The sequence below is a fragment of the Phytophthora infestans genome, genomic scaffold (assembly GCF_000142945.1).
Source record: "Phytophthora infestans T30-4 supercont1.26 genomic scaffold, whole genome shotgun sequence".
NCBI classification, from domain to species: domain Eukaryota; phylum Oomycota; class Peronosporomycetes; order Peronosporales; family Peronosporaceae; genus Phytophthora; species Phytophthora infestans.
This window is the reverse complement of record NW_003303733.1, coordinates 333,738-361,329: the sequence shown is the minus strand read 5'-3', so window position 1 is coordinate 361,329 and position 27,592 is coordinate 333,738. Positions and strand designations below refer to the sequence as shown.

The window sequence follows — 27,592 nt, the reverse complement described above, 5'->3', positions numbered from 1 at the left end:
GGGATGTCGGCGCTCCGACATCCGAGGCACGCTTAGCCTCGGGTGGTACTGTGGTACCCACACACAAAGCGTGTTCGACGCCTTCCTCTTCGGTTAAGGTCTGGGCGACCGCGTGTGGCACTATGTTACCCACACAGGAAGCGTATCCGACGTCTTCCTCTTCAGTTAAGGTCAGGGCGACCGTGTGTGGAACTCTGTTACCCACCTTGAACGCACTATTGTCAGTGTTCGTGACAGCTGCAGCTCTAAGTTACCCGCTTGTGGGCCTAAGTTACCCACTTGCCAGCGCCTCCTCTGGGCGCTGCCGCCATCAAAACATCGTCGGAGTCGTCATATACGTCGACGACTACCAAGCATCTCCCGGATGCTTTTGGTACCCTGGCAGCCCTTGCGGGCGCCCGGGTCCTGACAGAGGTGGGAACATGACTCACCAATGCTCTGTCGGACTGCGCAGGGCGGCTGGCACCGATTGCCTTGCCTCGCCAGTCGATCCAGGGCTCGTGCTTCTCGAGCCAGGGCATGCCCAGGATCATATCGTAGGGTTTTATGTCGAGAACAGTGAACTGTTTGAGGCTGTCAAAGTCTTCAAATTTGACAGCCAGATTCACTTGAACGTTGGGGACAGTGACGACCTTCCCGTCGGCCAGTCGCACTGACACCAACCCGTTGTCCTAGCTTTCTCTCAAAGCAACCGTCTGGCGGCGTGCGAAATTCTTCGACGCCCCAGAATCAATCAAGATTCTAAAGGGATGCTCGTATCCCCGTACACGACCGTGTACTACGAGCAACCCGCCGCTGCTCTTCGCCGATTCGAGAGTGCGAAGACTCTCAGGGGCTAAGTCCTCGTACCCGCGCACCCATCACGAAGACTTAGTTCTTCCCCAGTAGGGCGCCCCGCCCCTACTGGTTCCCGGCGTTCCCCTGCCCTCGGGATCCTTGCTTCTGCCAGCGACCCTTGAGGACGGGCTTGGGGAAGGGCCGTCTGCGGAGTCTTTCCGCGGGACAGTCGCGCTTGAAGTGGCCCATCTTCCCGCAGCCGAAGCAGCGGATGTCACGCTGTTCAGCGGACCCGCGTTCCATGGGAACTGGTCCGTTGGGGCTCGTTCGACCGGGAGTTGACAAGGAACCCCCAGGCCACGCTGAGGCCGGCGTACGCGCCTGGCGAGTGCTGTACGCTTCCTGAAGAGTCACTTGGATCGCCTCTTCAACGGTGTTTGACTGCACTCGGAACAGCTGAGTGCGCGCGGGGCCCACTCGAAGGCCGTCCATGAACACAGTCATCGTGATGTGTTCGTTGAGTGGGTTTCCCACTAGGGACGCCGTGAGTTCCCGTATCTCTTGCACATACTCGTGCAGTTTGCGCCTCCCTTGTTTACACGAGAGGAAGCGCAAACGCTGGCGGTACTCGTAGTTCGCCGGGAGGAACGCGGCTCGGAGCTGTTCGCACAGCTGAGCCCAGGATGTGAAACATCCAGGGGATGTTGCTTCCCGTGTGTACACCCAACTCTTAGCACGGCCGCTAAGATTGGAGAGTGCAAAAGCAACACGCAGTTGCTCGGTCGAGATCAGAGCCGCGTTCATCGCGAGCTCTACTTCTCGGACCCAGAAGTGAAGGTTCTCGCCTTCCTTCCCTTCATACGGCATAACCTTCAGCCGTATTGGCTTCGGGTGAGGCAGATTTGATTCCGCCACAGGAGCCTGCAGGTTCTCCCGCACATGCGCGATGAGGCCCTGCTCGTACGCGTCGAATGCATTGACGCGCTCGAGCTGCTCAGCCGGTGTTGACACCACCAGGCTCTGCAGGGCCTCCATCCCGAAGATGTCTGCCATCTTCCGAACCGACTCAAACTGAGAGTCGTTCATATGGGAGAAGTCGTTCCTATCCATGGCAACGAGCTTCGGAGAGGTTCAGGTAGTCTACCCGCGGTGGCGTGGATTGACTACGAGTGCTACCAAGTGTGACGGGGTCACACAGCACCTTGCGCTAGAGGAAGTTATCTTCCGAGAGTATACAAACTCTCAGTGAACGGCAGTTCACAGGTCCCCTCTTTATTTAAAGAACCTTGAAAAGTGTTGACCACATCGTGTAATTTCTCGGTCAGCAAAGCAACCAGTGAGAAAGAGCAGCGATGGAGGACAAGCAAAAACCTCACGAAGACGTCCTTACGCGACTTGTAACGGGGTACGTAGCCCTAAATGTACCCTGGTTACATGAAGTGTGACACTTCACACTTCAGGTGTATGACACGTCATACTCCGGGATATTTGGTACAAGGTACCAAGGTCGTTCAAAGCCAACCATTGGTCAAACGACATTGCATTTCTATAGGTAACTTATAGTTTGTATTAAACCCAAACTTAACCTTACTATAAATATACTCAGTTTACAAGCTACCTTATTTAGGTCACTTCGCTCCGGTAGTCGTCGGACTTTCGGGTGATTTTCAAGTTTGGAGGGGGCTGACAAAAATGTGGAGCCAAGGCCTCATTGCAGAGAGCAAGCGACAAGCTTAATGCGGCAAAGAATGCCGGAGTTGTTTGAAAAGCGTGGCATACTGGTCGCCGTAAGACCGCAGGGGGTGCAAGCGATATGTAGATTAGAAATAAGCTTCGAAGTAGGCATAACAAGTAATGAATGCGGATCTTTACCTTCTATTATAATATTTTATTCCTGATAAATATAAAGTTAGTAATATACAAAGATGACGTACTCACCTGAACAATACGAACTTACCAAAGAGCGAATCAAAGCAGCATAAAAGCGGTACTTTCTAAAAACAAGTCAAATGCGACTGGCTGAGCAGCGATAATATGATGAGAAGAATCGCGAAGAAATTCGTGCTCGTAAGAAGAAGAATTTCTTAACCCCTCTAGCCCCGCCGCCTGTATTCTACAGAATATAAATTTTCGTATCCTGTATTCTACAGGATACAAAAAAGGCCATTTTCCTCATTACAAAAAGCAAGTGTTTCCATACAAACTTCCCTAAAAACGGCCGGTGCATGGCGCAAGAAGGCCAAGCACAGCAGAACGAGCTTCACCAACCGCCACAAGTTAGAAGTAGCACGGTACTTCATCCAATGTGAGGATGTTCAGGCAACTCTGGCTAATTTCTATCCTAGCCTAAATGATTACGCTAGAGAGCAAAGGAGGAAACTAATTTATCAGTGCAAGAACGATGTGCGGGTGCTCGAAGAACGCTGCAAGACTGCTTCAATAGCAGACATGAGTATGTTCGGGCGCCAGGAATCGCAACAATTCTACCCAAGAAAGACAAGGCTGTAATTGTTCAGTGGATCAATTTGTTAAGAAAAGAAGGTGTTCCTATTACACGCATTCGCGTTTCGGGCGCCTACACGAGCCTAAGTATGTGAGTGGGTTTGCTCGAGCTGGGAAAAACTTTCGGCCACGACAATCAAGAATGGATTCAAGCGAACTCACTTTTTGACGCCGACCCATGCTACCGAATGTGGCGAAGCCGAAGAAAGTCAAGCTGTATCAGATATGATAGGTGTAGAGTTTCAGCCAATCAGAGGCAGGCTCAGTTTAGCATAGATTCAGTATGTAATACAAAAGGGCAGATGTAGGGCGGCCGTGGAACCTTCTAGAAGGTTCTAGAAGGTTCCATCCGCCTGAACTGCGGGGGCGGCACTTCTCGTTTCGCGCGCCCTCCCCCAAGCTAGCGTTTCCTGAAATACTGGTAGCACTTGTTGGTCCCAGCAACCTGACCAGAAGGAGCCCATGCCAACAATCGCCCAGCTACGCGCCGAGATCGATCGGCTGAACCAAGGGATGGCCGACCGCACGAAAGTGCCGAGCCATCTGCCCAAGCTCACGGGCAAGAGGGGGGTAAGACGTCCGCGAATGGCTGTTCCAGATCGAGAACGCCTGCCGCATCAACAACATTTCAATTGAAGACACGAGCGCGCGTCTTCCTGGAATCGCCGGATCGGCAATGGAAAAGCCGGCATCCGGATGGTTCCTGCACTGGTCGTCGACAACTCGAGCGGAGGAGCACACGTGGGGGATTTTCCGTGAGCATGTGCTCCAACACTTCGAAGCATCAAATTACCAGTCTGTCCTGCGCGAGAAGCTTCAACGCCTCAAGCAGACAGCGGACATCGAGACCTACAATGGCGAGTATTCAGCCTTGATCTTCAGAGTTGAAGGAATGAGCGTGCTTGACCAAGTACTATACTACGCGAACGGTCTCAAGCCGCGCACGCGTAGCTATGTCAAGCTCGAGAACCCAGAGACCCTGAGCGACGCAATGAACCTTGCTGTCAAGTATAAGGTGACACACTTCGTCGACGAGTCGCGCGAACGTCACACTCGCCAGGACAAGCGGAAGCCGTCCACTGAGCACGCGCCGAGTCATGACAAGTCGCTCAAGGGAAAAACGTTTCGTGGTAAAGGGCGTTTCAAGGCGAAGACTAGCTCGAAACTAGCCGAAGGTCGTACCTGTTTCCACTGCAGGAAACCTGGCCACATCAAGACCAACTGCTTCCTTTGGTAGAAGGAGCAAGAGAAGCAGGGAAACGGGAAGCCACGTCAGTGAATGAGGGTCCTGTCGTGGAAGAGAACGTAGCCGGATCAGTTAAGTTTGAGAATGTCAGCCTTAACGTTCTGAGCGAAAACCCTCTCGTCTACAAGTCGCGTCCATTGTTCTCCGTAGAGGGGGAAATCATCGTTAGTGGCGCGACCATTTCGACCCAAAGGATGCTGTTGGACTGTGGAGCAACCACAATCTACGTGTCCAGACAGTGGGTCGAGAAACATCGACTCAAGGCCACGAAGTTCATTGGTAAGAACATTCGTGTGAAACTTGGAGACAACCAGATTGTCGAGACGGAACTGGAGGTACTTCCCCTCGAAATCCTGGTGTCTGGGTTGGGCGGGGCATACAAGTGTATCGCTGTCGTCTACGCCCTTCCCGACGAATTCGACTGCATCCTTGGAATCCCATTCTTCGAGGATACGCAGCCGCAGATCGACTGGAGAGGTCGATGTATCGAAGGAACGCAAGTGAAGACTCTGCATTGGAAGCGAACAGGGGAAACCAGTGGACCGATCGAGGAAGGCGGACCGGTGATTGCCTCCGGGCTTCGGAGATCTGTCGAGGCGAAAGGCCTATCGGCGAAAAGACCCGATTCCTGTCGAGGTGCCGCGCTGGAAACGGATGTGAAGTCCGCGGCTGAAACTGTTTGCGACGCAACGCAGAAAGAGAGCCCAAGCGTTGTTTGCGAACAACCAGGAGACGCTTCAGCCGGCAAGGGTTCGGCGGTGAAGGACAACTTGGAATTGTCGAAACGCGTCGGTACTGTACGAGAGGCTGGGGATAGCAGCAGTACTGGGGGCAGAGGCACTGTCGTGGAAAATATGTTCACGATGGGTGTCGTTGACGAGGCTGGTGTCCAGACGAAGTTCATCACTCGCAAGAAACTACGAAAGTTCCTGAGAATCAAGACCAAGTCGATCGATGAACCTGACTTTATGTTGGTTCTGACGAACGTGACGATCAAGCAAGTTGCTCGCTCACTGCAACGGCAAGATCAACCCGACAACGTCGGAAGTGCGAAAGCACAGCGGTATCTGGATACGGACTGGGATAGCTTCAAGGGGAATCCCGCGTACCAGTTACTCATGGAGTATATGGACAATGTGTTCCGTCCTGAGCTCCCAGAAGGTTTACCCGAGAAACGAGAGATTGAGCATAGGATTGACGTGGAGGATTCGAATCTTGCAATGTATCGGCAACAATGGCGTCAATCGCCAGAGCAGCAACGCGAGATTGTGCGTTGGGTTGTAGACATGGTGAAGAAGAAGCTCATCCGTCCAAGCATCAGTCCACATGCTGCTCCAACCTTCTGTGTACGAAAACCAGTTGGCTGGAGGATTGTACACGACTACCGGTACTTGAACTCCAACACTGTACGCCAAAGTATCCCAATGACGAGGAAGGAGGACATTCTTGACGCGATGTCCGGAGCGTACTGGTTTTCCACTATGGATTTGATGTCCGCGTACTATCAAGTACGTATGCGTGAAGAGGATATCAAGTTCACAGCATTTCAAGCGCCAAACGGACTCTGGGAGTATCTTGTTCTGCTCATGGGAGTCTGTAATGCGCCAGCGACGATGCATCGTTAAACGTCAAAGCTGTTCCGAGGTTTGGAAAACACCAAGTCGTTTTATGATGACATCTACGTTTTCACGAAGTCTCAGAGCATTGACGACCACTTGAAGGCGTTGCGCAAGACATTAAATATCCTGCGTGACAACAAGTTGTACGTCAAGCTTGCCAAGTATGTCTTCTGTGCCGACGAGATTCCGCGTCTTGGGGACTTCGTAGGACGCAACGGTGTACGAATGGATCCGGACAAGGTACAAACCATCACGGACTGGCCAGTACCACGAACACAAGAGGAACTTCACAGCTTCCTTGGGTTGACTGGTTACGTCCAACGATTTTGTCCAAAAAATCGTTGTCCAAAAAAACATTGTTGCAGTAAATACTGCTACGCAGTATTTACTGCAACAATGTTCACTCTGAAGAAGAAGAACAAGAGGAACGCGAAGATCCAATTCGATGATGAGCAGTTGAAGAATTTCAAGGAGCTGAAGAGGCGACTGTGTAATCCTCCAGTGTTGCACCTCCCTAACTTCAGCCAGTCCATGCATCTGCGCACTGATGCGAGCAAATTCGCTGTTGGTGGAGTATTATTCCAAGTCGTGGACGGAGTTGAGCGACCCATCGCGTATACCAGTCGAAAGATGAAATCCGCGGAGCTCAACTATCCAACACAGCAGCAGGAGCTACTTGCTATCGTACACGCGCTAGCAGCTTTTCGAATTTACTGCTTGGACAAACCACCGATCGTCGAGACGGATCACAAAAGTCTCGAAGGGTTGTTCACACAGAAGATGGCGAACCGCCGATTGGCTAGGTGGTACGACATTCTAGCTGAGTACCAACCCACGTTCTCGTATCTTCCAGGTGCGAAGAACGGCATCGCGGATGCATTGAGTCGCAGACCTGACTTGCAGCCAGATACGAAGTATTTCCATGACCTGAGTGTGTCCAGCTTCAACGCCACATCCTTCAGTATTGCTCTTAGTCAAGTGTCTACAGATTCAGAGCTTCTGAAGCGGATCAAGGGTGCTTACGTCAAAGATCGAGATGTCCAGACAATCCGGGCAGCAATCCAGCGACGTACAAGCACCTCAAAGTCAAAGGAAAAATACACCAGCACCACAAGCTATACCGATACTATTCGGAGGCAAACGGCTTGCTGTAGGACCAGTCTCCGGTGGATGACCATCCTCGAATCGCTGTTCCCAACGATGTGAAGTTGAGACAATCGATAATCAAGGAGATTCATGACACCAACTACAGTGGCCATCCTGGTACCGAGCGAACGTACTTGACGTTAGCACGACGCTGGTACTGGTCCAAGATGCTCAAGTCGATCCAAACGTTCATTGCTGACTGCGAACCATGTCGACCAAACAAGCCAAGGCTGACAAAGCCTCCTGGTTTACTCGAACCATTGAGTATTCCCGATGAGCGCTGGAGATCGATCTCCATGGACTTCATAACGGATTTGCCTAGAACGAAGCGTGACGTTGATTCGATTTGGGTCGTCGTCGACCGACTGACCAAGAGATGCCACTTTGTGCCGACAACGAAGAAGGTAACAGCCGAAGGCGTTGCCCGTCTCTTCATCGACAACATTTGGAAACTTCACGGTATGCCGACGAATATTGTATCCGACCGAGATAGAAAATTCGTGTCTGCATTTTGGCAACACGTCTTCAAGTCTATCAGCACGTCACTCAGCATGACAGTAGCACACCGGGCCCAAGGCGACGGACAAACTGATCGAATGAATCGAACGCTCGAAGAGTATCTTCGATGCTTCGTCAGTCCACGTCAAGACGACTGGGACATTCACTTAGCGAACGCTGAGTTTGCTATCAACTCAACGATGAACTCCAGTACTAAGCTCGCACCGTTCGAGGCGGATCTAGGGTATATCCCGCTGAATCCGCTACAGCTTGCAGCGGAGCAGCTCGATACGGTTACAAAGAGTCGTCGAGGCGCTGAGTTTCACGAGCGCCAAGCAGCTATTCTTTTTCGCTGCCGTGAAACACTTGCTCAAACGCAAGAGCGAATGCGTGATGTTCACGACAAGAACCGACAAGAACAAGTCTTTGAGGTTGGCGACCGTGTGTACTTGAGCACCAAACACTTGGACCCCAAGCACACTGGTCTGCCAGTATCCACTAAGTTCGGTCCGAAGTGGATTGGACCTTACTCTGTTGTGCGTAAGATACACAACCATGCTTACGAACTTAACATTCAAGCTGGCAACAAGCTTCACCCAGTATTCAATACGGGTTCGCTGAAACCGTACAACGAGTCGACACGCTTGTCGCGACCCAACGAGGTTGTACTGGCTGATGGAAGTATCGGCCAGATCGTCAAACGCTTGGTGAAGAAGAGGACACACAAGCGACGGACCCAATTCCTTGTGGAGTGGGTTGGAGAAGAGAAGCAGACCTGGGAACCGGTTGAAAACTTGTCACAAGTCCCAGATCTAATCGTAGAGTTTGAGACTGCAAGGCGCAAAAAACGAAAGAGAAGATGAAGTAAAATCAACTTAAGGGGGGCTCAAAGACCTACATGTATTCCCGTACAGGCGACGAGGGAGCAACAGGAGCCCGTACAGGCGACGAGGGAGCAACAGAAACCCGTACAGGCGACGAGGAAACAACGGGAGCCCGTACAGGTGACGGTGGAGCTACAGCACAAGCAGGAGCATCGACCATGGCAGCCGGAACAGCAGGGACTGCGGCAGGAGCAGGCGGTGTCGGCGAGCGAGGCGAGGGAGCGGCGGAAGGCGAGCTAGTGGCAGCAGCAGCAGCAGACGCAGGAGGCACAGCCATCCCCCAGGACGGACCTATCCAAGCCCCAAGTAAACAGGCCCGCACAAGGCAGGCGTGGGTAAACGCGGGGTCGGACTAATCCGTCGGGGAACGGCACCTCTGGCCTTCAGCGTAATTTCGGGAATGGCAAGACTGAGGGGACGCGCACGCCAGAGGGAGGGTGAGTGTATCAGATATGATAGGTGTAGAGTTTCAGCCAATCAGAGGCAGGCTCAGTTTAACATAGATTCAGTATGTAATACAAAAGGGCAGATGTAGGGCGGCCGTGGAACCTTCTAGAAGGTTCTAGAAGGTTCCATCCGCCTGAACTGCGGGGGCGGCACTTCTCGTTTCGCGCGCCCTCCCCCAAGCTAGCGTTTCCTGAAATACAAGCCGGCAACTCTATTAGGGAGCACGAACTGCGACTTATCGGTGATTTTATCAGCAACATCTCCTCAGACGTCGAGTTAAAGTTCTCGGATGACGGGGACTTTAAATTGCCACACAACATTCTTCACACGTCACATATTTCTTTCATGAAAGCCATCCATGAAAGTAACTTTTATGTCAATGGATAATGCAGGTTCAAAGCTGTCAGTAAGCACATAAGAAATACGGTAAACTCAAATTCGTGCTCACAGTGTGACGCATCAAATTCATTAGGCACCCGCTTTAACTACATATACAGTACCCGTGCTGACACGCACTCTCGACTGATGTTTGTCTGGCTTGCGTTATCGTGTAAATGTCTCTGACGACCAAGGCTTCAAGCGGGACCGCATCTCCACCTTCGATCTGGATTTCTGCGCCTACGTAGTGCATTTATTTCCGGACTTCAAGCCCGCTCCTGTATATAGCGGGGAGAGAAGCTTCAACTTGCAGCGCAAGCTGTCCTTGTTCCAGACGGAGATTTTGATGTGCAGGTGCTGAGACTTGCGCTCAATATGTCAAATCAGATTGGCTCCGTGGCTGTACTGCGCTACGTTTGACGATCTTTGAGTAGGGCTCCTCGCAATCGAAGCGTCACTCCTCAAGTTCCTGCGTCGCGCGCACATCGAACCCACCATGCGCGCTCTAACCGGACTTTACCTGTCCGCGGCCTGCTGCGTCTTCGGCCAAGCACTCGCTTGGGGTCAACAACCCGACGGCTACGAGGTGATCGACGGTCCTGATGGCCCCGAGTCCGTGGACGCATGGCGTCGTGACTGGACCGCCTGGAAGAAAATGGAGCTGATCACCAACCGGTACAACCCGAAAGACTCGTGCAACGTGTACAACATCCAGCAAACTCAAAGGACGCAGCAGAATTTCGTGCAGACGTTTCTTATGATGAACGACCGCTCCATCTACGATCGCGAGACCCAGCAATACACGGTGGACAAGTACGTGGATGACATGCAGAGTCGTGTTGGCCCCATTGACAGTGTGTTGATCTGGCCTGCATACCCGAACATCGGTGTGGATAACCGGAACCAATGGGATCTCCTACGAGACCTTCCCGGTGGAGTCGAGGGCGTCAAGGGCGTCATCGCTGACTTCCATCGTCGTGGTGTCCGTGTGATCATCCCGTACAATCCATGGGATATTGGAACTCGTGACGAGTCTGGACTGGAAGAAATGGTACGCATGTACAACGCCGACATCACGACGCTAACGAAAGTTAGTGGGTCATGGAACATTACACCGACAGTTTTTTATCCTTACCGTAAATTACCACCCTGAGAGCGAAAGCAACGTCTTCTCGACCGACAACATTCAAACTATATTTATTAAACAATAGATAGCTTTTTTTATTATCTTCTCTTAGCCACCAATCAGGAATAAGAAATCAGTCAGCGCCCTTTAGATCGCAAGCTTTGAGTTCTGCGATATGGTTAGATAGGAACTTGTCGAAGCGTAGTTGCCACACTGGATGGCTATGAGTTCACACTGGATAACTATGAGTTCTCACGCTTGGCTAAGTACTTCGAGATAGATCTCTCCTCACGGTGCCATTCGGCAGGAGCAGCGAATGCACCATACGAACGGAATCGCTTGTTGCATCGTGGATAGGGACACAGCAGATCAACTTCATCTTCTGACGACGAACCCGAATCCTGGTTCAAGACCATTTCCAACACAGGTGCGCGCATCTTGAGACCAGGAAGCACATCACCACCGTCAAGATCTCTCCACACACTGTTGTCAGGTCGTCGAGATAGTACTCATACATCCGCTGAAGGTCTGGGCGTGGGTCGATCAGCCAACCCAACTGGACGCCGTGCTGGAAATAATCATTTCTCATCTTTCGATCAAGAGCGCTGAGTTGAGAGCCTCGACCAGAGAGCTCATCAATTTTAACAACAAAGGTGGGGACATAGGGATCGCCACGATACGTCCACATCTGTTCACGAGTCAAATTCCTGTCATCATATCGCGGTGTGTATGCCACGTCGGGCATTCTCACGTTGGGCTTTCCGAGACGCTGCTCCAGAATGAACGCCCCTTGCGAGGTTGTCACTCTGCCTCCTTCTCCAGACCACGTCGCCCATTCTCCGAGGAGCTCTGCAATCTTGGCCGCCACCTTCATATTGCCATACACGACCATTCGATAGGGACAGAATCGGCCTTCGTCGATGAAGAACGCCGGCTGCTCGCCAAAAACGGGGTTCACCAAAGGACCGAGCTTCTTCGCGTGATTATTTAACTGCTCCAGCTCCACTCCAGGATAGTCCTTGACGTAGCACAAAGTCGTCTTCGTTTCCAAGTCGCGCACGAGTCGCGTAAGGACGTCTTCGTGAGGTTTTTTCTTGTCCGCCATCGCTGCTCTTTCTCACTGGTTGCTTTGCTGACCGAGAAATTACACGATGTGGTCAACACTTTATAAGGTCGGTGGTCTCGGACTTTCGGGTGATTGGAGGAGGCTGACAAAAATGTGGAGCCAAGGCCTCATTGCAGAGAGCAAGCGACAAGCTTAATGTGGCAAAGGATGCCGAAGTTGTTTGAAAAGCGTGGCATACTGTTCGCCGTAAGACCGCAGGGGTGCAAGCGATATGTAGATTATTAATAAGCTTCGAAGTAGGCATAAAAAGTAATGAATGCGGATCTTTACCTTCTATTATAATATTTTATTTCTGATAAATATAAAGTTAGTAATATACAAAGATGACGTACTCACCTGAAAAATACGAACTTAACAAAGCGAATCAAAGCCGCATAAAAGCGGTACTATCTAAAAACAAGTCAAACGCGACTGGCTAAGCAGCGATAATATGATGAGAAGAATCGCGAAGAAATCCGTGCTCGTAAGAAGAATTACTTAAATAAAGCCGAACTTAACCAAAGCAAACTTAGCTGATTATTTAAATTTTTTCTCAGATATAAAGTCAGCCCTAATATAAAGTCGATCCTGATACAAGATCCGATAATTATAAAGTCGATTCTCACGATATTAATATAGACGAAGATATATAGGCAATATGTTTGCATACGAACTCGCAGGATTAAAGAGATTTAAATATCCAAGCTGTCAAATGGGGTAGCAGCTACAGGGTTAAGGTTCGAGGTAGAACTGGTAAGATGGTATATGTTAGCAGCAACTCACGTTCAGTCAACAAGAAATTGGTGGCTAAGCAGTACAATTTTTCAGCTGAAACCCTTGAGAAGCATATGCCGCCTGACTATAAGGCTGATCACAAGTACCGTGTTTAATCTGGGAATCACACCTATATGAGCGTATCGATGCAACTGATTTCTACGATAAGCTCGAGAACGTTCTTTCGAACCAGCCAAGTGCTTTTAAGGTACATATTGCTCTTGGGTACGAACTTGTGAGTAAGACCGATCCTGATGATACTCGCTACTTCTATCCGAATCTCGCTACCACTTATGTGTTCAATAAGCCTGTCGCTATCAGCAGCAAGGCTGATATTCGAAAGAAGGTGATTTCGGATAGTCGGTCTACGGAGTTGGCTGACAAGCTGAGCTACCCCAGCTCTGGATATAAGCTAAAGACGATCACTGCATTCAAGATTTTCGTCTACCATCGCGACCATGCTCTTGGAGATAGCGAATCTGTAATTCCTAAGGTTATTCACGAAAATAAGCATGTAATCAACTTCCCCAAGACTAACAAGAAGTCATTCGTACAGTCGATCAGTACATTTTTGAAAATTGGAGCCATCTCACCAAAGTACTATTTGAGGTGTTCTGGTGATCAACAATCACACACAAGAAAGCCGAATACCTTGTCTGATTTGATGTCATCGATTATACCATCATACGCTTCAACCGTAGTCAATCGACCGCATGGCATCTCATTACCAAGGATCCATAGGTATAGAGCGTTAGCGTCGTATCCGATACCTTTCTTACAGACCTTACCACCGTGAATCTTCGTTTCATTACGCTTAGCGTAGCGATTGAAGATAATAGATGGACCTCCATCATTGTTGGCCTTCATCTTAGAGTAGATATCCTTCTCCTCCTTGTCGATCGAGTAGACCAGTCTGTCCGAGTTGAACTCAAGCACTTCTTATACCGAAACCCCTTAAGCGACATGTCTTTTCGAGTGGTGTTGCACTTAACGCAGTTGACCAAGATATTACCGTCGATGTGGCCAACATTATTGTTGATACGATCCGCTGAAGCGGTATCAGCAGTCAGCTGACAGTAGCATAGATCACACAGATTATTTTGCTTTTGCAGCAATGTATTCACGTGCTCGAGTGTCATACCGAAATTTCGTTTTGCCTTAGCATCCTGACTCTTGTAGCCAGACATTCGCTTAGCTGGAAATTGGAATGCGTTAGCAGGTTTCTTATCCGGATATTGGAGATTATTGAAGCAGGTCTGATACATGACCTTCTCTGAAAGACCAGGTAGAGACACTCCATCCGCAAACACATCCAGATCGAAGCGCTTAAATAGCTCTCGCTGAGCCTTGATATCGAAGCGCATAAATAGCCCTCGCTGAGCCTTGATAGCTTTGGTGAAAGGAACTACGTCGAAATTATTGTGCCAGATCAGTAGGACTGTGATCGATTTCATCTCGTAGTAATCCCACACGAATTTCACTCGTTTGTAGTCATCGCTGGTGATGCTTGTTTTACGGAGCTTGCTATCAAAAGCTGACATAGGCGGGATAGCCGTCTGGTTTAGTACATTGAACGCGGTGATGTACTCGTAAGGAAATACCCCTACCATGACCACGGACACATCTAATTTTGGCATCGCATTTGCAGCCACCGAGATATGTTGTAAGATTCTTTTTGTAGCTGGTACCAGCTGGTACATAGTTAGTGATATCAATCATTTTCATGTCCGCTGTAGCAATGCACATGTAGCTGGGGGTTCTGATGACAGATTTTTGGTTGTCGATACCAATTACGGAGAACAAATCCTTCTTAATCAAGTTAATATCGTATCGACCAGAATTGAAGCCGAACTGGTACCTGGTCAAGCTGCTGTTTCAGTTTCCCATAATCAGACCTTTGCTTACCAAAACCAAGACTGATATGGAAGTGGAAGAAGTTATCATACTTCCCTCCCTTAATCTAGCTCTTCACATCCGACATCTTGTACTTTTTATCAGAATTAGCACCTGGGACTTCCATACCTGTCAGACCATGTGCATTGATGATTTTTTGCAGAAGCGACTTATACTATCGACATTGTACTGTTGGAACTTCGCCGATACATCACCAATGTATTTGAACATATTCATAAGCAAAATCTTGGGGTCGTCATTTACAAAGCAACGCACCCCCTCGGTTAAATTATCAGCTACTAATACCGACACAGGAATGTGTTCGTTCGTAAAAACAGTATTATTCCCGTGTTGAGTCGCGGTAGGTTTAAGAATGGCCTCAAAGTCATTAACGCTGAAGTGATCGATGTAATAGTCAGCATCCTTGATGGAATAGTTCGTAAGCAGCGATCGTATCGTGTTCTAAGCCGGTTTGTATATAGTTGGCTCGGTGGTGAAGCTCTCAATATTCATATACTCGTACTGGGTTTTCGTGTGATTTTTAAATCTTTTACCAATTACGAAAATCATTTCACACTTGGCGCACTGATACTTAGACTGAAGCATATCGATGTTCTTGATGTAGAGAGCAAGATTCTCGTGTGATAGAATATTCATAGCTTCATACCCATTGTCCGACCTACGAATGTTTCAACATTTCCGGTAGCTACATCCATGCTGTATACGTAAATACCAAGCTGGAAGCAGTCCTCAACCACATCGAGCTGTAGTAGGTCATTAGGCTTGAAGCTTCTAAATAGACTCAACGTATACTTAATCCTCTTTAAATAGCAGGCGCTTGAATTCATCCCTCACCTGAGCCTGTATCCTGCTGAGGAACCTTCTTGGTGCTCTGCATAATGTGCTACGCGATGCAGTGGAAGCCGCGGTAAGTACATGTTCGATCACAATGAGGCGCACAAGCAAATACGAGCAAAGCCAGCCCGCAAGTTGATTGGTAGCTACTTTGGTGAAAAAATTCTAAATCCTGATGGGTTTGAGACTGTCGTATGGGATCGCATCACGCTACAAGGTACACACAAGGGCTATAGACTATTGAAAGAAACCAAGTCTATTATCACCTACACCCAAAACAAAACAGCGCTCAACTACTACTATGACAAACGTCGAGTACTTGATGATAGTATCACGACTGAAGCACTTGATATTTAAGCAGGTAGCCACTGTTTTTTTTTAATTTAAATATAGATCATTGACGCGCTACTAAAGAATTTCTACTATGACTCCAAAACCGGTTTTATCGGAGCTCAAGCTCTGTATCAGACGGCAAAGGAGTAAAACTCCAAGATAACCTTCAAAATAGTAAAGGCGCGGTATGGGAGTCAGGCCGATATTCAACGATTTCAGGAGCAAAAGAATATATTCAATGGTTTCAAAATAGCTTCGCATAATCCCAGCTCGTGGCAAATTGATCTTGCGTTTTGGGAGAAACGGCCTATTTTGACTGCTAACAACATCAACTCAAGGCTGGGGTACGCAAAGCTCTTACGAAACAAGACGGTAGCAGCTGTGTTAGCAGCGCTTAAAGCGTTTGTTCGTCTCCACAAAGTCAATATCCTAACAAGGGATCAGGGAAGCGAGTTCATGAGCTCACAGGCTCAGAAGAAATTCCAAACTAAGAAAATTAAGCACTACAACAACGAACCCGGTGATCACGAAACCATGGGTAAAATCGAGCGATTCAACAGGACCTTAAAGTAGAGACTAACTAAACTGTCCCCCTAAAAGAATTACGCAAAAGCTTATCACTGATGTTATCAAAAACCACAATACCACGTTTCATCGTTCGATTAATATGACCCCAAATGAGGCAAAAGGCAAGTAATAGATGCAGATCTAAGTCATAATCAGGTGGAAGCCGAACTAATTGAGATGGAGTTTGACGTCGGATCAAGCGTCTTATACCGTCTCAAAAAGCAAAGAAGCTGCTCGATGGAGCAAAGCAGTCTAAAAAATCGTTTGAAATGATGGCTACCGAGTCAAAATCCGTTCGAGAAATGAGGATACCATCTACAAGGCGTCAAATGATCTTAAAATGGTTAAAACAGAGACTACATATGCTACTATTAATCGAGGCGATATTCTTGAGGCGGAGAAGATCTTGGGTCACAAAACGATACGCTCTGGAAAGTACAATTATCTGGTGAGATGGGTTGGCGATGAACCTGACTCCTGGGAGCCACACGTTAATCTGCGACTGGTCAGCATAAACAGGAGATCAACGCTTGAAAAGGAGTATTGGGTCTCAAGAAAAAGCTGACGTAGTTTCACCTCGCGCCACAAAAGAAAGTCATAATTAGCTTGTAAATAAATTTGATAGAGAAATCCTCTGTAAGCTTTTGACTCAACTTAATTTTAGTATTTACATTAATCTCCAATCATCCATTTTTATTTATTAGACAGCCAATCGTACGGTCTTGACAAAATGATTTGGCCAATCCAAATGGTAAGGGTTAGGTTGAATCTCGTTGGAGCTGGCTCCGACATATCGGGTCGGAGGGAGCGGTCCAGTTATTGATCCTTTTCAAACTGTAAGTCATTCACATATTTTTCGAATAACGTGAAAGCTCCGACATCTCCGACTCAGTATGAGCCTCAACGATCTTGCGCCCGCCAACACGAAGCGCGCTCGGGAAAGCGCAGCACGCTCGTTTCTAGCGTTTTTAAAAGACGAAAATGTGACGTGGAAATACTTAGAGGCGTCTATGAGCCGCGATACGGCTGCGTTGGTTCTAGAAGGTGTGGTAGACAAATTTGGCATGTATCTCGCCTTCAAGGAAGGCCGCAAGGGACAGCTTCTAGCTCGACACTCGGTGATGCAGTACTACCGACAGGCAAAGAACTGGTTGCTCGACCAGTTTCCCCAGCATCGCGTCGCAGTTGAAAAAAAATTTGCTCAAGAAAGGCCAAGTGTTGGAGCGCTACTGCATGAAACGCGAGACAGGAACGTTTGTTAACAAGGCCCCAGCATGCACGAAGAAAGCTCTTAGGCAGATGACCGAATACTTGTATTTAACTGCAACTTGCGCCAGCGACTACCAAGATGCGGCGCTCTTATGCTTACTCTGGTACCGGTTCGGGCGCGCGTCGGACCTGACGCTTCTTCCGCAAAACGAATCTGACGATTGGATCCGGCGATATCTTTTTCGTTCGGCTCATCCGGGTCAAGACTTCCGAGGAGCAAGGCTTATCACTCTTCCCAGACTCCGACTTTACCACGTGTCCGTTGCTTGCCGTTGCCCTTGCGCTAATCACGCAGTCATCGCCAACCGCGGCACTTCTCAACCAGCTTCGAGAACAGCAGGGGCCTTCCGTACCATCTCAGACGCCAGCTGCACCTCTGATTGACTTGATCGACCATCCTCAAGACGCACCAAAGTCTGGTGGACAGCCGAAAACGGTCGACGCCTCGCCCGGTATCCACAGCTACGTTAATCGCGTTCTTGAGCGAGTCATGGGTAAGGCAGGTGTGAGTGATAGCCTGACTTCGCATTCATTTCGACGTGGAGGAGCGCAGCACGCGAACAGGTCAGGTATGTGCGTTCAATGGATCTTCGATAGAGGCGCGTGGAATATGACGTCGACCAACAAGGCATTCGCGTACGTCTTCAACACTCCAGCCGAAGATCACAAAGTTGCTCGAGTACTGAGTGGCCACGACCCCGCGAAACCGGTACCACTACTAACCTTGGACTTCTTCGACTCTGAGACGCAAGCGAAGATTCGCGCTGTCGCCTCTGTGCTGTTTGGTGCTTCGACTGGACTAGATGTGAAGGCCTTCAACATAAACGCACGCGTCGCTGATACCCTCATGGCATACGTGTTGCGCCACTATCCATCCTTGAAAGGCGTGAAGTCGGACGCCTTAGCGGTCCAGCGTATCGAGTCATGTGCAGTCGCAAAAGGGGTATCCGTGAATGAGCTTCTTGCATGGTCGTCTCACCTGTCCAGCAACACAAGCCCGGATGGGAAACCCAGCATGTTAACTTCTCCAATTCCCTCAGAAGATATAATGAAGCACCCAGTATTTCTTCAGCAAACGGCTTTGATTGAGCAGTTAATCCAAATCAACCAAAAGCTTGACGCCCGACTGTCTACCATGGAGTCTAAGATCTACAACAAGCGCGAACGAGCAGAAACAGCAGAATCAGGAGACAACACAAGTGAGGGAGCGGTCAGCAACACGCAGACAGTAAAGAGAAGACGTACCTCTGCTGCTACGAGCTTAAAACACGCATGGTACTCCTGGTACGCGCAAGAACCTCGAATGAGGCGCTCGACAGACGCGGCTACAAAGCACACAAGGTCTACCTTCAAGATGATTGTGGCGTTCATGAAGCTGTTTCTCCCCGAAGGTTTCAAGCTGAGCGAAAAATCACCAACGTATCGCGATGAAGTACTGGCCTTGGGGACACAAGCTGAGGGAAAGCTGGTAGCTTTTCTTCAAGATCGCAGGATCACCGCTCGTGGAGCCCAAAATGTCTTAAAGTCCATGCGCAGGCTTCACAAGAGCGGTATTCTCAACGAGCATATCCGTAGCTATCACCAACTTCACGCTGCGGGACGCATCACCGACCCTGCACCTTTGCATACGGATAAAGTCATAGCGTTAGATTGCATCCAGTAATAACACGCAACTTGTCTTGTCCAGTCGTTTCCTTTCAATTTACTCAACCTTGAAACCATTCTGCAATTTACAACCCACCTTACAGTCAGACTGCTCATCATGCCAACGATCAAGCCGACCAAGCACCCTGTTAGCTCCTGGAAAGAGTTCAAGACCCTGTGTATCACAACAGGCAAGGCGTACAAGCTTCGCCTGGATGATGAGGCGATTCGCCACCTCCGACTCACCTTAGACACGATCGTCGCATCCGCAAGCCTTCTTCCCGAAGCCATCCAAGTCGTCTACGAAGCCATGAAGGATCGGAAGAAGCGGCGGGCTGGCCTTGATGATGTTCGCGAATGGCTAGTCGAGCCTCCTCCAACTGAAGATGACGACGATCATGTAGGCGGCGAAAAGCAGCACCACGTACGCAAGGTGATGACGTGGAAGCGCGAGAAACGGCAGACGTACTACCTCGTAGACTGGCAGCCAACGTGGGAGCCGAGGGAGCACATTCACAAGACTGTTGTTGCTGCCTTCGAAAAGGAGCGCCGTCTTCTTGTTCGCAAGCACTTCTTCGAGGACGAGGCTGCGGAGGAAAACTCACTCAACGACGCAGAAGGTAACGCAGAGTAAGCAGTAAGAGCTAATACTGGGTGTATTACATGCTTAAGAAGCAGTACCTAAACTTATGCATTGGTAGCACCGTATTGAACACTAAGCTTAACCTCCATTTGGAACAGCAAAGTTAACCTCGTTACAGAGTACACGAAATACACATATGAGTGCTGCGTCAAACACAAAGCTTAACCTCCTTTCAGAACAGCAATGTTAACCTCAACGCAAGCAAGCACACATCGCATAGACAGCAGAGGTGGCCACATATCGCACATAAACGAAATATACAAACACGCAGATAATCTAGCGAACCGATGATAAGTAGTAGCGGCTGGGCGACTTGTCCCTTACCAGAAAAAAACAAGAATGAAGCTTTGTTTATTTTTGCGGCCCCACAAGCGAACCGTTTAGAGACAACTTACTGATAAGGGTAGTGGTTGCTAATCGTAATTACTTGTAAAAAGTGCCGTAAAAAGGAATGATCTGCTTCAATTAGTGGACTCCGATTTCTGACTCGGGGTCTCACTTCGCTTTTTGCTGTGTAGAGTGAGCACCCATCCGGGCTTAAAAAATGCATAATCAATAAATTGCCGTTTTCTTAGCCCACAGGCCGTTTCAGAGCCTAAGATTGCGGCTACAAACTCGCTACAAACTCGCTACAAACATATTTCTGGCCTCGCCTATCCCAAAACCTGATCCCCTAAGCTTTTTACACAACTAGTACACAAATACATAACTTGAATACAATTATGGACTGCTTTTGTTACGGTCGGAGGTTGTCGGAGGTCGGAGATTTTATGTTATGGTTATGAGAATGACGATCCACCATTGAAAACAAATCTCAAAGCCAACATTCAGCTATTGAATCGAGCCATCCTCGACAATACAAAATCGACAAATACATCAGCTCGAATCAAATCCTCTCAGGGTACTCAGTATCGCGATGCCACTTTGCGAAAACTCCACGATGACTCAAAAGCTGCATTCTTGAAGTATGGCGAAGATCAGAGGAAATATGATGAGGAGAGGCGAGCCCTAAAGGGTAACAACTTAAACCCTGCCAGGTCAGCGTTGAAGGCGGCAACCGCTGACATGAAAGCGACCAAGGTTGTCTATCAAATCAAGACTAAAGGCTTCTTCGATGCTAAAAACTACACCGAGGTTGATCAATCCAGTGATAGGCAAGATGAGCACACAGTTCGCCAAACTGTGAATAACATGGTTGATCAGGTAAAGCCGACAGGCGTGTGGTCAGGGTTTAGCGGAAGCTTCAGGGTCGTGGGTTAAGAGGTGCTGGTGTCGCCCCGTTTGAAGGGGTTGTCCTTCGCGGGAGAACATACAACCTCAACGAGATCCAAGGTATAGCCACCCCATCCGCATACATCTATCGTCAGCTCGGTTCGAAGTACATTCGGATCCCCAATCTTGATAACAAAACTCTGGTCATTGTTCAGCCGAATCGACGCAAGTGCGGACCAAAACGCGTAATCAGTGATCCGCTACAGTCAATGATTCGAGCTCTCGCCTTCAAGCAGCATATCGATGAGACAGAGTACGACAAGCTCAGTATCGATGATAAAAAGCTTTTCGAGGAGATTCTCGCGATTACGCATCTTCCGTACAATTTCCATGATCGGGTTGAGGATCCGTTAGAAGCTCTAAAAGCTGAATATGCTAAGCTAAAAGATGAACTCGAACTCGGTAATGATAATCTTTCAATCGTTAAGCAACTTAAATCGCTTAGTGTGGATATGTACAGCAATCGAATGATTGATGATAAAGAGTTCAAGGACATTATCACGCGACTACTATAGAAACATGTCATTTTCAACCCCCGAATTATGTCCAGCTGAGCTGGTAGCTATGGAGACAACGCTGATCTCAACGTAGCCGAGCTAAAAGCTATCATGAAAAACCTCATCATTCATGACCGTCCACAGAGGACTCAGGCAGCTGTTTGGGCTACTGACCTTGATAAGTCCATAAGGAAGGTAGATGCATCGACTCAGACAGAATACGGAAGAGTATGGGCTTACACAAGAAAGAAAAAAAAATAAAACTGTGAAGACCTTTGCTATTTAACGTCAGTTCTTTAAGGAGAAATTCCTTCTCTTACAAGGCGATTCTTGTATCCCTTGTAAATCTCTATTATTTTTGATTCACTGATATTTCTATGATAGCTGACTCTCCTTTATCCTTTTTCGTAGGTAGGAAAACGCTATCACCCAGAACCACAATTTGATCGGCCCGCAGTGTGTTGGTTCAACGATTTGACCTGGTTCATCAGTTGTTAAATTAGTTTTTAGCTCTTTGCTTGGTCCGCAACCCGTGTTTATTAGGACTCTGGTCTAAATAAACGTTTTTGAAACCAAGAAGCGGTGTATGGTTTCGAAGTATCGATAGGTCCATGGCTGTTTTCGTTCAATATTACCATGGTCGTACTTACTGAATGCTCTCAATGGCGTGATGTCTCGATACTGTTGATAAGGGTCACCATTCCGCTTAATACCACCAAAAGATACAACTCGACCATCATCAAACACAACATCATATTTCTTGTCTTTTCTCATCGAAATACGAAATGTGAACGGCATGGTCTGTATTAGAGATGATAGTTTTGCTTCCAAGTCCTCAATTCGATCCAAGAGATGTTAAATCATTTTCATATTGTATGCTGCAATTCGACTGTAATCAACGTTAAGCTGTGTTTTGGCTGGTTCAAACGATAGGACTTCGCCTTCCTGAATATCCTCACGATAGAAAACACTGATTAAATCGGTTAGGTGGACTGAGACAAGGTCTTGAGCTACGAGGCCCACCTCTTCACCAGGTCTATTTTCTGATTCAATCCAGTCATACAAAACTACATCACAATTATCGTAGAGTCTTTTGATGCGTTCGAGCGGACACGATTGATTTTTCCACTTCAATCTGCGGTCACTCGTCATCGTCATGGCTGTACAGGCAATGTATACTCCGAATATTCCCGCTACTGAATATGTGATCGGGCCAAGAGCGGATTCTGTAGCTCCACTATCTGTTCTGAGGCGATACACTGTCGTTCCGCCTGCTCCAAAAACAAAGCTGTTGCCGTCAGGGACGTGCAGCGGAGCTGAAGGACTTGCCGTACCAAGCCCAAGACGACCTGTGGTAGTTAGAAACATCGACGTCGAGTTATTGACCCCAAATCTAAGGTCGTTTTTGTGATGTTCCCGATCCATGAGGCGCTCGCTGTGGTTGATCGATTGTCATTATGGAATTGGATTTGAAATTGAACAGGATGCGTATTCGACCCGGTAAGAGTCATCATTCGTGTGCAAGAACCTCCAATCCACTATCAGTGATCAAGAAATATTCATTCGTTGCTGTAGAGTTGATCCCAAGCTCTGTCAGCGATCCTACTATTGTTATAGATCATTGGTTTCCATACGCTAAAAACCCATTGGTAACGCCGGAGCAGCTGATATCCCCACTCGTTGACAGATTATTGAACGAGAGGGAAGTCGGAATAGATGTTAAAAAGCTTGATAGGTCATAATACGTCGAGCCCTGGCGCAAGTCCGTGCAGGTCAGAGTAGTTGCCGTTACCGAACTTAGGCCCCCGATATTCGAGCTTGAGTCGCATAATAGGAACTTATTTGGCGTTGCGGTACCAAAACTAACTCCGTTTATGTCACTAATCGTATTCTGGCGATATTCTCGACAATCGATGTAGCTTGAAGTGCCTGTTATCGATATCGAGCGCGATAATCCACTGAACGATAAATTTCCATCGATCGTAAGACTTGATTAAGAGCCGAGAGACGTTATTTTGGGTTGGGATCTGGTTTGTAACGTTCCAGTAATATTAGAATCTCCAAAGCTATTAATTCCGCTGATATTGCCGGACGAATCGAGAATCAAAGCTTTGCTGTACGAAGCAGTTCCCGCTATTACTCCGCTAAGGTAGTCCATCCTGTAATCATCCTTGCTCAAATATAGGTTTGCGCATAATCGTATGTTAGATAACCACTCGAGTCTAACGAAAGATGGAATGAAGGATTATAAATGGATGATTGAAATGTAGACTGTGGATATGAAAAACCGGAACTCATTTTGTTTAATCCTTTATAGATCAAACGATTTTTAGTCATGAGTGCTATTTCTGACTTCGGGGCTGCGATTCCGAAAAAAATTAAGTCTGCTTCGATGGGTGATATCCCCGCATTGGAAAAGAAAGCTTTGTTTAGAATGGCTGTGCTCGGTCCAAGCCGAAGGAAAAAGAAGAACAATGTTTGTATGTTTATTCTCAAGCATTCGCCTCACGTATTTGCTCATCTAACTATCGTTGCGCGTAATCCCCATCAAAGCTAATCCCATCAGCTTTAGGAGTATCTCCGGGAAAAGCTGGAAGAATTTATCACATTTGCTGACACAGATAGCCCTCTTAAAGTAGATCAGGTGCGTCATACGCCATTAAGCTCCAACAAACCGGAGCTTGTTATCATCGATGACTATGGCAATGATAAACTACTTCAGAAGAATATCTTCTCTCATTACTATACACATGGACGACACTTTAAACTCTCAACCATATTCCAAAGCCACAACTACTTTGCCACTGATAAGATGATTCGGTTGAATTCGGAGTACGTAGCGATTTATGTGCTTACAGACAGGTTGAGTGCGGTGCAGAAAATAAATCCATTTCACATTCAACGAAGATGCCCCAGCAAACAAGGCCGCCCAAAAACGACCGGTGCATGGCGCAAGAAGCCCAAGCACAGCCGAACGAGCTTCACCAACCGCCACAAGTTAGAAGTAGCACGGCGCTTCATCCAATGTGAGGATGTTCAGGCAACTCTGGCTAATTTCTATCCTAGCCTAAATGATCACGCTAAAGAGCAGAGGAGGAAATTGATTTATCAGTGCAAGAACGATGTGCGGGTGCTCGAAGAACGCTGCAAGACTGCTTCAATAGCAGACATGAGTATGTTCGGGCGCCAGGAATCGCAACAATTCTACCAAAGGAAGAGGAGGCTGCAATTGTTCAGTGGATCAATTTGCTAAGAAAAGAAGGTGTTCCTATTACACGCATTCGCGTTTCGGGCGCCTACACGAGCCTAAGTATGTGAGTGGGTTTGCTCGATCTGGGAAAGTTTCGGCCACGACAATCAAGAATGGATTCAAGCGAGCTCACTTTTTGACGCCGACTCATACTACCGAATGTGGCGAAGCCGAACAAAGTCAAGCCGGCAACTCTATAGGGAAGCACGAACTGCGACTTATCGGTCATTTTATCAGCGACATCTCTTCAGACGACGAGTTAAACTTCTGGACTTTTAACCCCCCCCCAAAGCGAGCGGATTTCGCTGCGCCTATTTACCGAAATCCCATACACGTTATGGATAGTGGGTTACAATAGTAAGACCCAGCTATATTTTATCGTGTATTTAACAGAGTCGGTACAGCGCCCCACCCCTAGGGTCTTCATTTCTTGATATCGTGTATCAGGTATGCTAACATGTCTGCACTGTACGTGATAACGCTGATATCGTGTCCTGAGTGAACAAAGACAACACAACATTTGTACAAAAACACATCTAGCGGGGAGTGACGGGTCATATTTTTGTCGATATTTAGAGAAGGATTCCACATGGCGATCTGCACAAAAACATTTATTCAAATCAAGTTATTTTTAAAGCCGGAACATGTGCTCTGACGACGATCTCACTAGCTGCCGTCATCGTTGGTGTGTGGCCGCCATCCCGAACGACCCTGAGAGGAAACACTTCCGATTTTAGCTCTAGACTGCGACTCCGAGTCGCTGGCATCAGATCCACCGTCACTTGCAGCGCGTGCGGGCTTCCGGGCTCGAATTTTGCGCTTGCGTCCTGATTGAGGGATCGTAGTCCCATTTTCCCAGTGTTTATGCCAGATATCCCAGCACGAAGTAGGTTCGCCTTTGCTGCAATGCTTCACCTTGTTGCAGAGAAATACGCGTGCGGCTAACTCGTGTCTTGATGTTGTTTTCAGCTTACATTCAGCACAGAAGAATGTCGTTTCCCCTCCTCGAGACGTGGCGGCGCCTTTTAGCACCGAACAAACCTTGCACGCACGCTGCCTACGCTTTCTCGTCTTATCGGAGTTTCCTTTGCGCCACTCGTCGGCCTGTACAGGCATCTGCGCCGCTCGAGCTTGTCGTACCCGCGTAGGCGTCGCGTGATGCCTGCGGTGGCGAAGAAGCTGCACCCAATCTTCCGGTAGCAACTGACAGAGCTGTAGATGAAGCGTCCTCAGAAACGTCACGTGGGAAACCCTTGGCTTCCCGGTTGCCGCGCGATGGTAATTGTGCACGATGAAAGCATTGATGATAGCCATGTCTATCAGTCCCAGAAAGTGAGACTTGTAGTACTTCTTGTAGCGCCGAGCCAATTGCAGTGAATACCTAATAATACGTACAATACATTTTAAAACGATGACTTCAACGTGTATATACAGGATATGAATACTTGCCGTTGTAGACGCAACTGGTCGTGAACATCGACTCCGCCCATGAAAGTCTGATAGTCTTTAACGATCCGTGGACACATCAACTCTGTCTGATCTCCAGCTACTGGATTCCTACGCACGATACGGTCTGGTACTGCACTTCCTCCAGCAGCAAGCAGATACACCGCTTGATTATCCCACCAACGGACGGCCTTGATCGATGGCACCTTTTGGAGGGTGGCTACGTCATACGTTCCTTTGACGATGTGTGCTGGTCGCTTCTTTGATTCCTTCCTGCCGTTTTTAGTCTTCTTTGGTAGAATTGCTTTGCACAGCCCCTTTCTGTTCGTCATTATTGTGCCCAAACTGTAGAAGTTCATGGTCAGCAGCTGCATAGCCAGCTTACCCATGGTTTCGTGATCACCGGGTTCGTTGTTGTAGTGCTTAATTTTCTTAGTTTGGAAAAGTTTTTGAGCCTGTGAATTCATGAACTCGCTTCCACTATCTATTGTTAGGATATCAACTTAGTGGAGACGAACAAACGCTTTAAGCGCTGCTAACACAGCTGCTGTCGTCTTGTTTCGTAAGAGCTTTGCGTACCCCAGTCTTGGGTTGGTGCTGATAGCAGTCTAAATAGGCTGTTTCTCCCAAAACGCAAGATCAATTTGCCACGAGCTGGGGTTACGCGAAGCTATTTTGAAACCATTGATTTATTCTTTTGCTCCTGAAATCGTTGAATATTGGTCTGACTACCATACCAATCCTTTACTATTTTGAAAGATATTTTAGAATGTAACTCCTTTGCCTTCTGATACAGAGCTTGAGCTCCGATAAAACCGGTTTTGGAGTCATAGTAGAGATTCTTTAGTAGCGCGTCCATGATCTATATTTAAATTTAAAAAAAAAACAGTGGCTACCTGCTTAAATATCAAGTGCTTCAGTCATGATACTATCAGCAAGTACTTGACGTTTGTCATAGTAGTAGTTGAGCGCTGTTTTGTTTTGAGCGTAGGTGATAATAGAATTGGTTTTGTCGATAGTCTATAGCCCTTGTTTGTAGCTTGTAGCGTGATGTAATCCGATACGACAGTTTCAAACCCATCAGGATTAAGAATCTTTTCACCAAAGTAGCTACCAATCCACTTGCGAGCTGGTTTTGCTCGGCTTTGCTTGTGCGCCTCATTGTGAACGAACATGTGCTTACCAATGACGCTCTCATTCGTACAGTCGATCAGTACATTCTTTAAAATTGGAGTCATCTCACCAAAGTACTGTTTGAGGTATTCTGGTGTTCGAATATCGCACTCAAGAAAGCCGAGTACCTTGTCTGCTTTGATATCATCGATGATACCATCATACGCTTCAACCGTAGTCAATGGGACCGCATGGCATCCCATTACCAGGGACCCATATGGTATAGAGCGCTAGCATCGGTATCTGAT

The 27,592-nt window shown here is 47.9% G+C and overlaps 2 protein-coding genes across 2 annotated transcripts; one reads left to right on the top strand and one right to left on the bottom strand.

Moving 5' to 3' along the window:
- Positions 1–9,993: 9,993 nt before the first annotated feature.
- PITG_22961 (uncharacterized protein) lies at positions 9,994–10,650 on the top strand (the record flags this gene model as incomplete). Its single annotated transcript, XM_002900248.1, has 1 exon — positions 9,994–10,650. The coding sequence occupies one exon, from the start codon at positions 9,994–9,996 to the stop codon at positions 10,648–10,650; it is 657 nt and encodes a 218-aa protein (XP_002900294.1).
- A 379-nt stretch (positions 10,651–11,029) lies between these two features.
- On the bottom strand, positions 11,030–11,728 carry PITG_12382 (uncharacterized protein; the record flags this gene model as incomplete). The annotated part of the gene is made up of 1 exon (XM_002900247.1): positions 11,030–11,728. One exon carries the CDS (start codon positions 11,726–11,728, stop codon positions 11,030–11,032), a length of 699 nt encoding a protein of 232 aa, XP_002900293.1.
- Between the last annotated feature and the right edge of the window lie 15,864 nt (positions 11,729–27,592).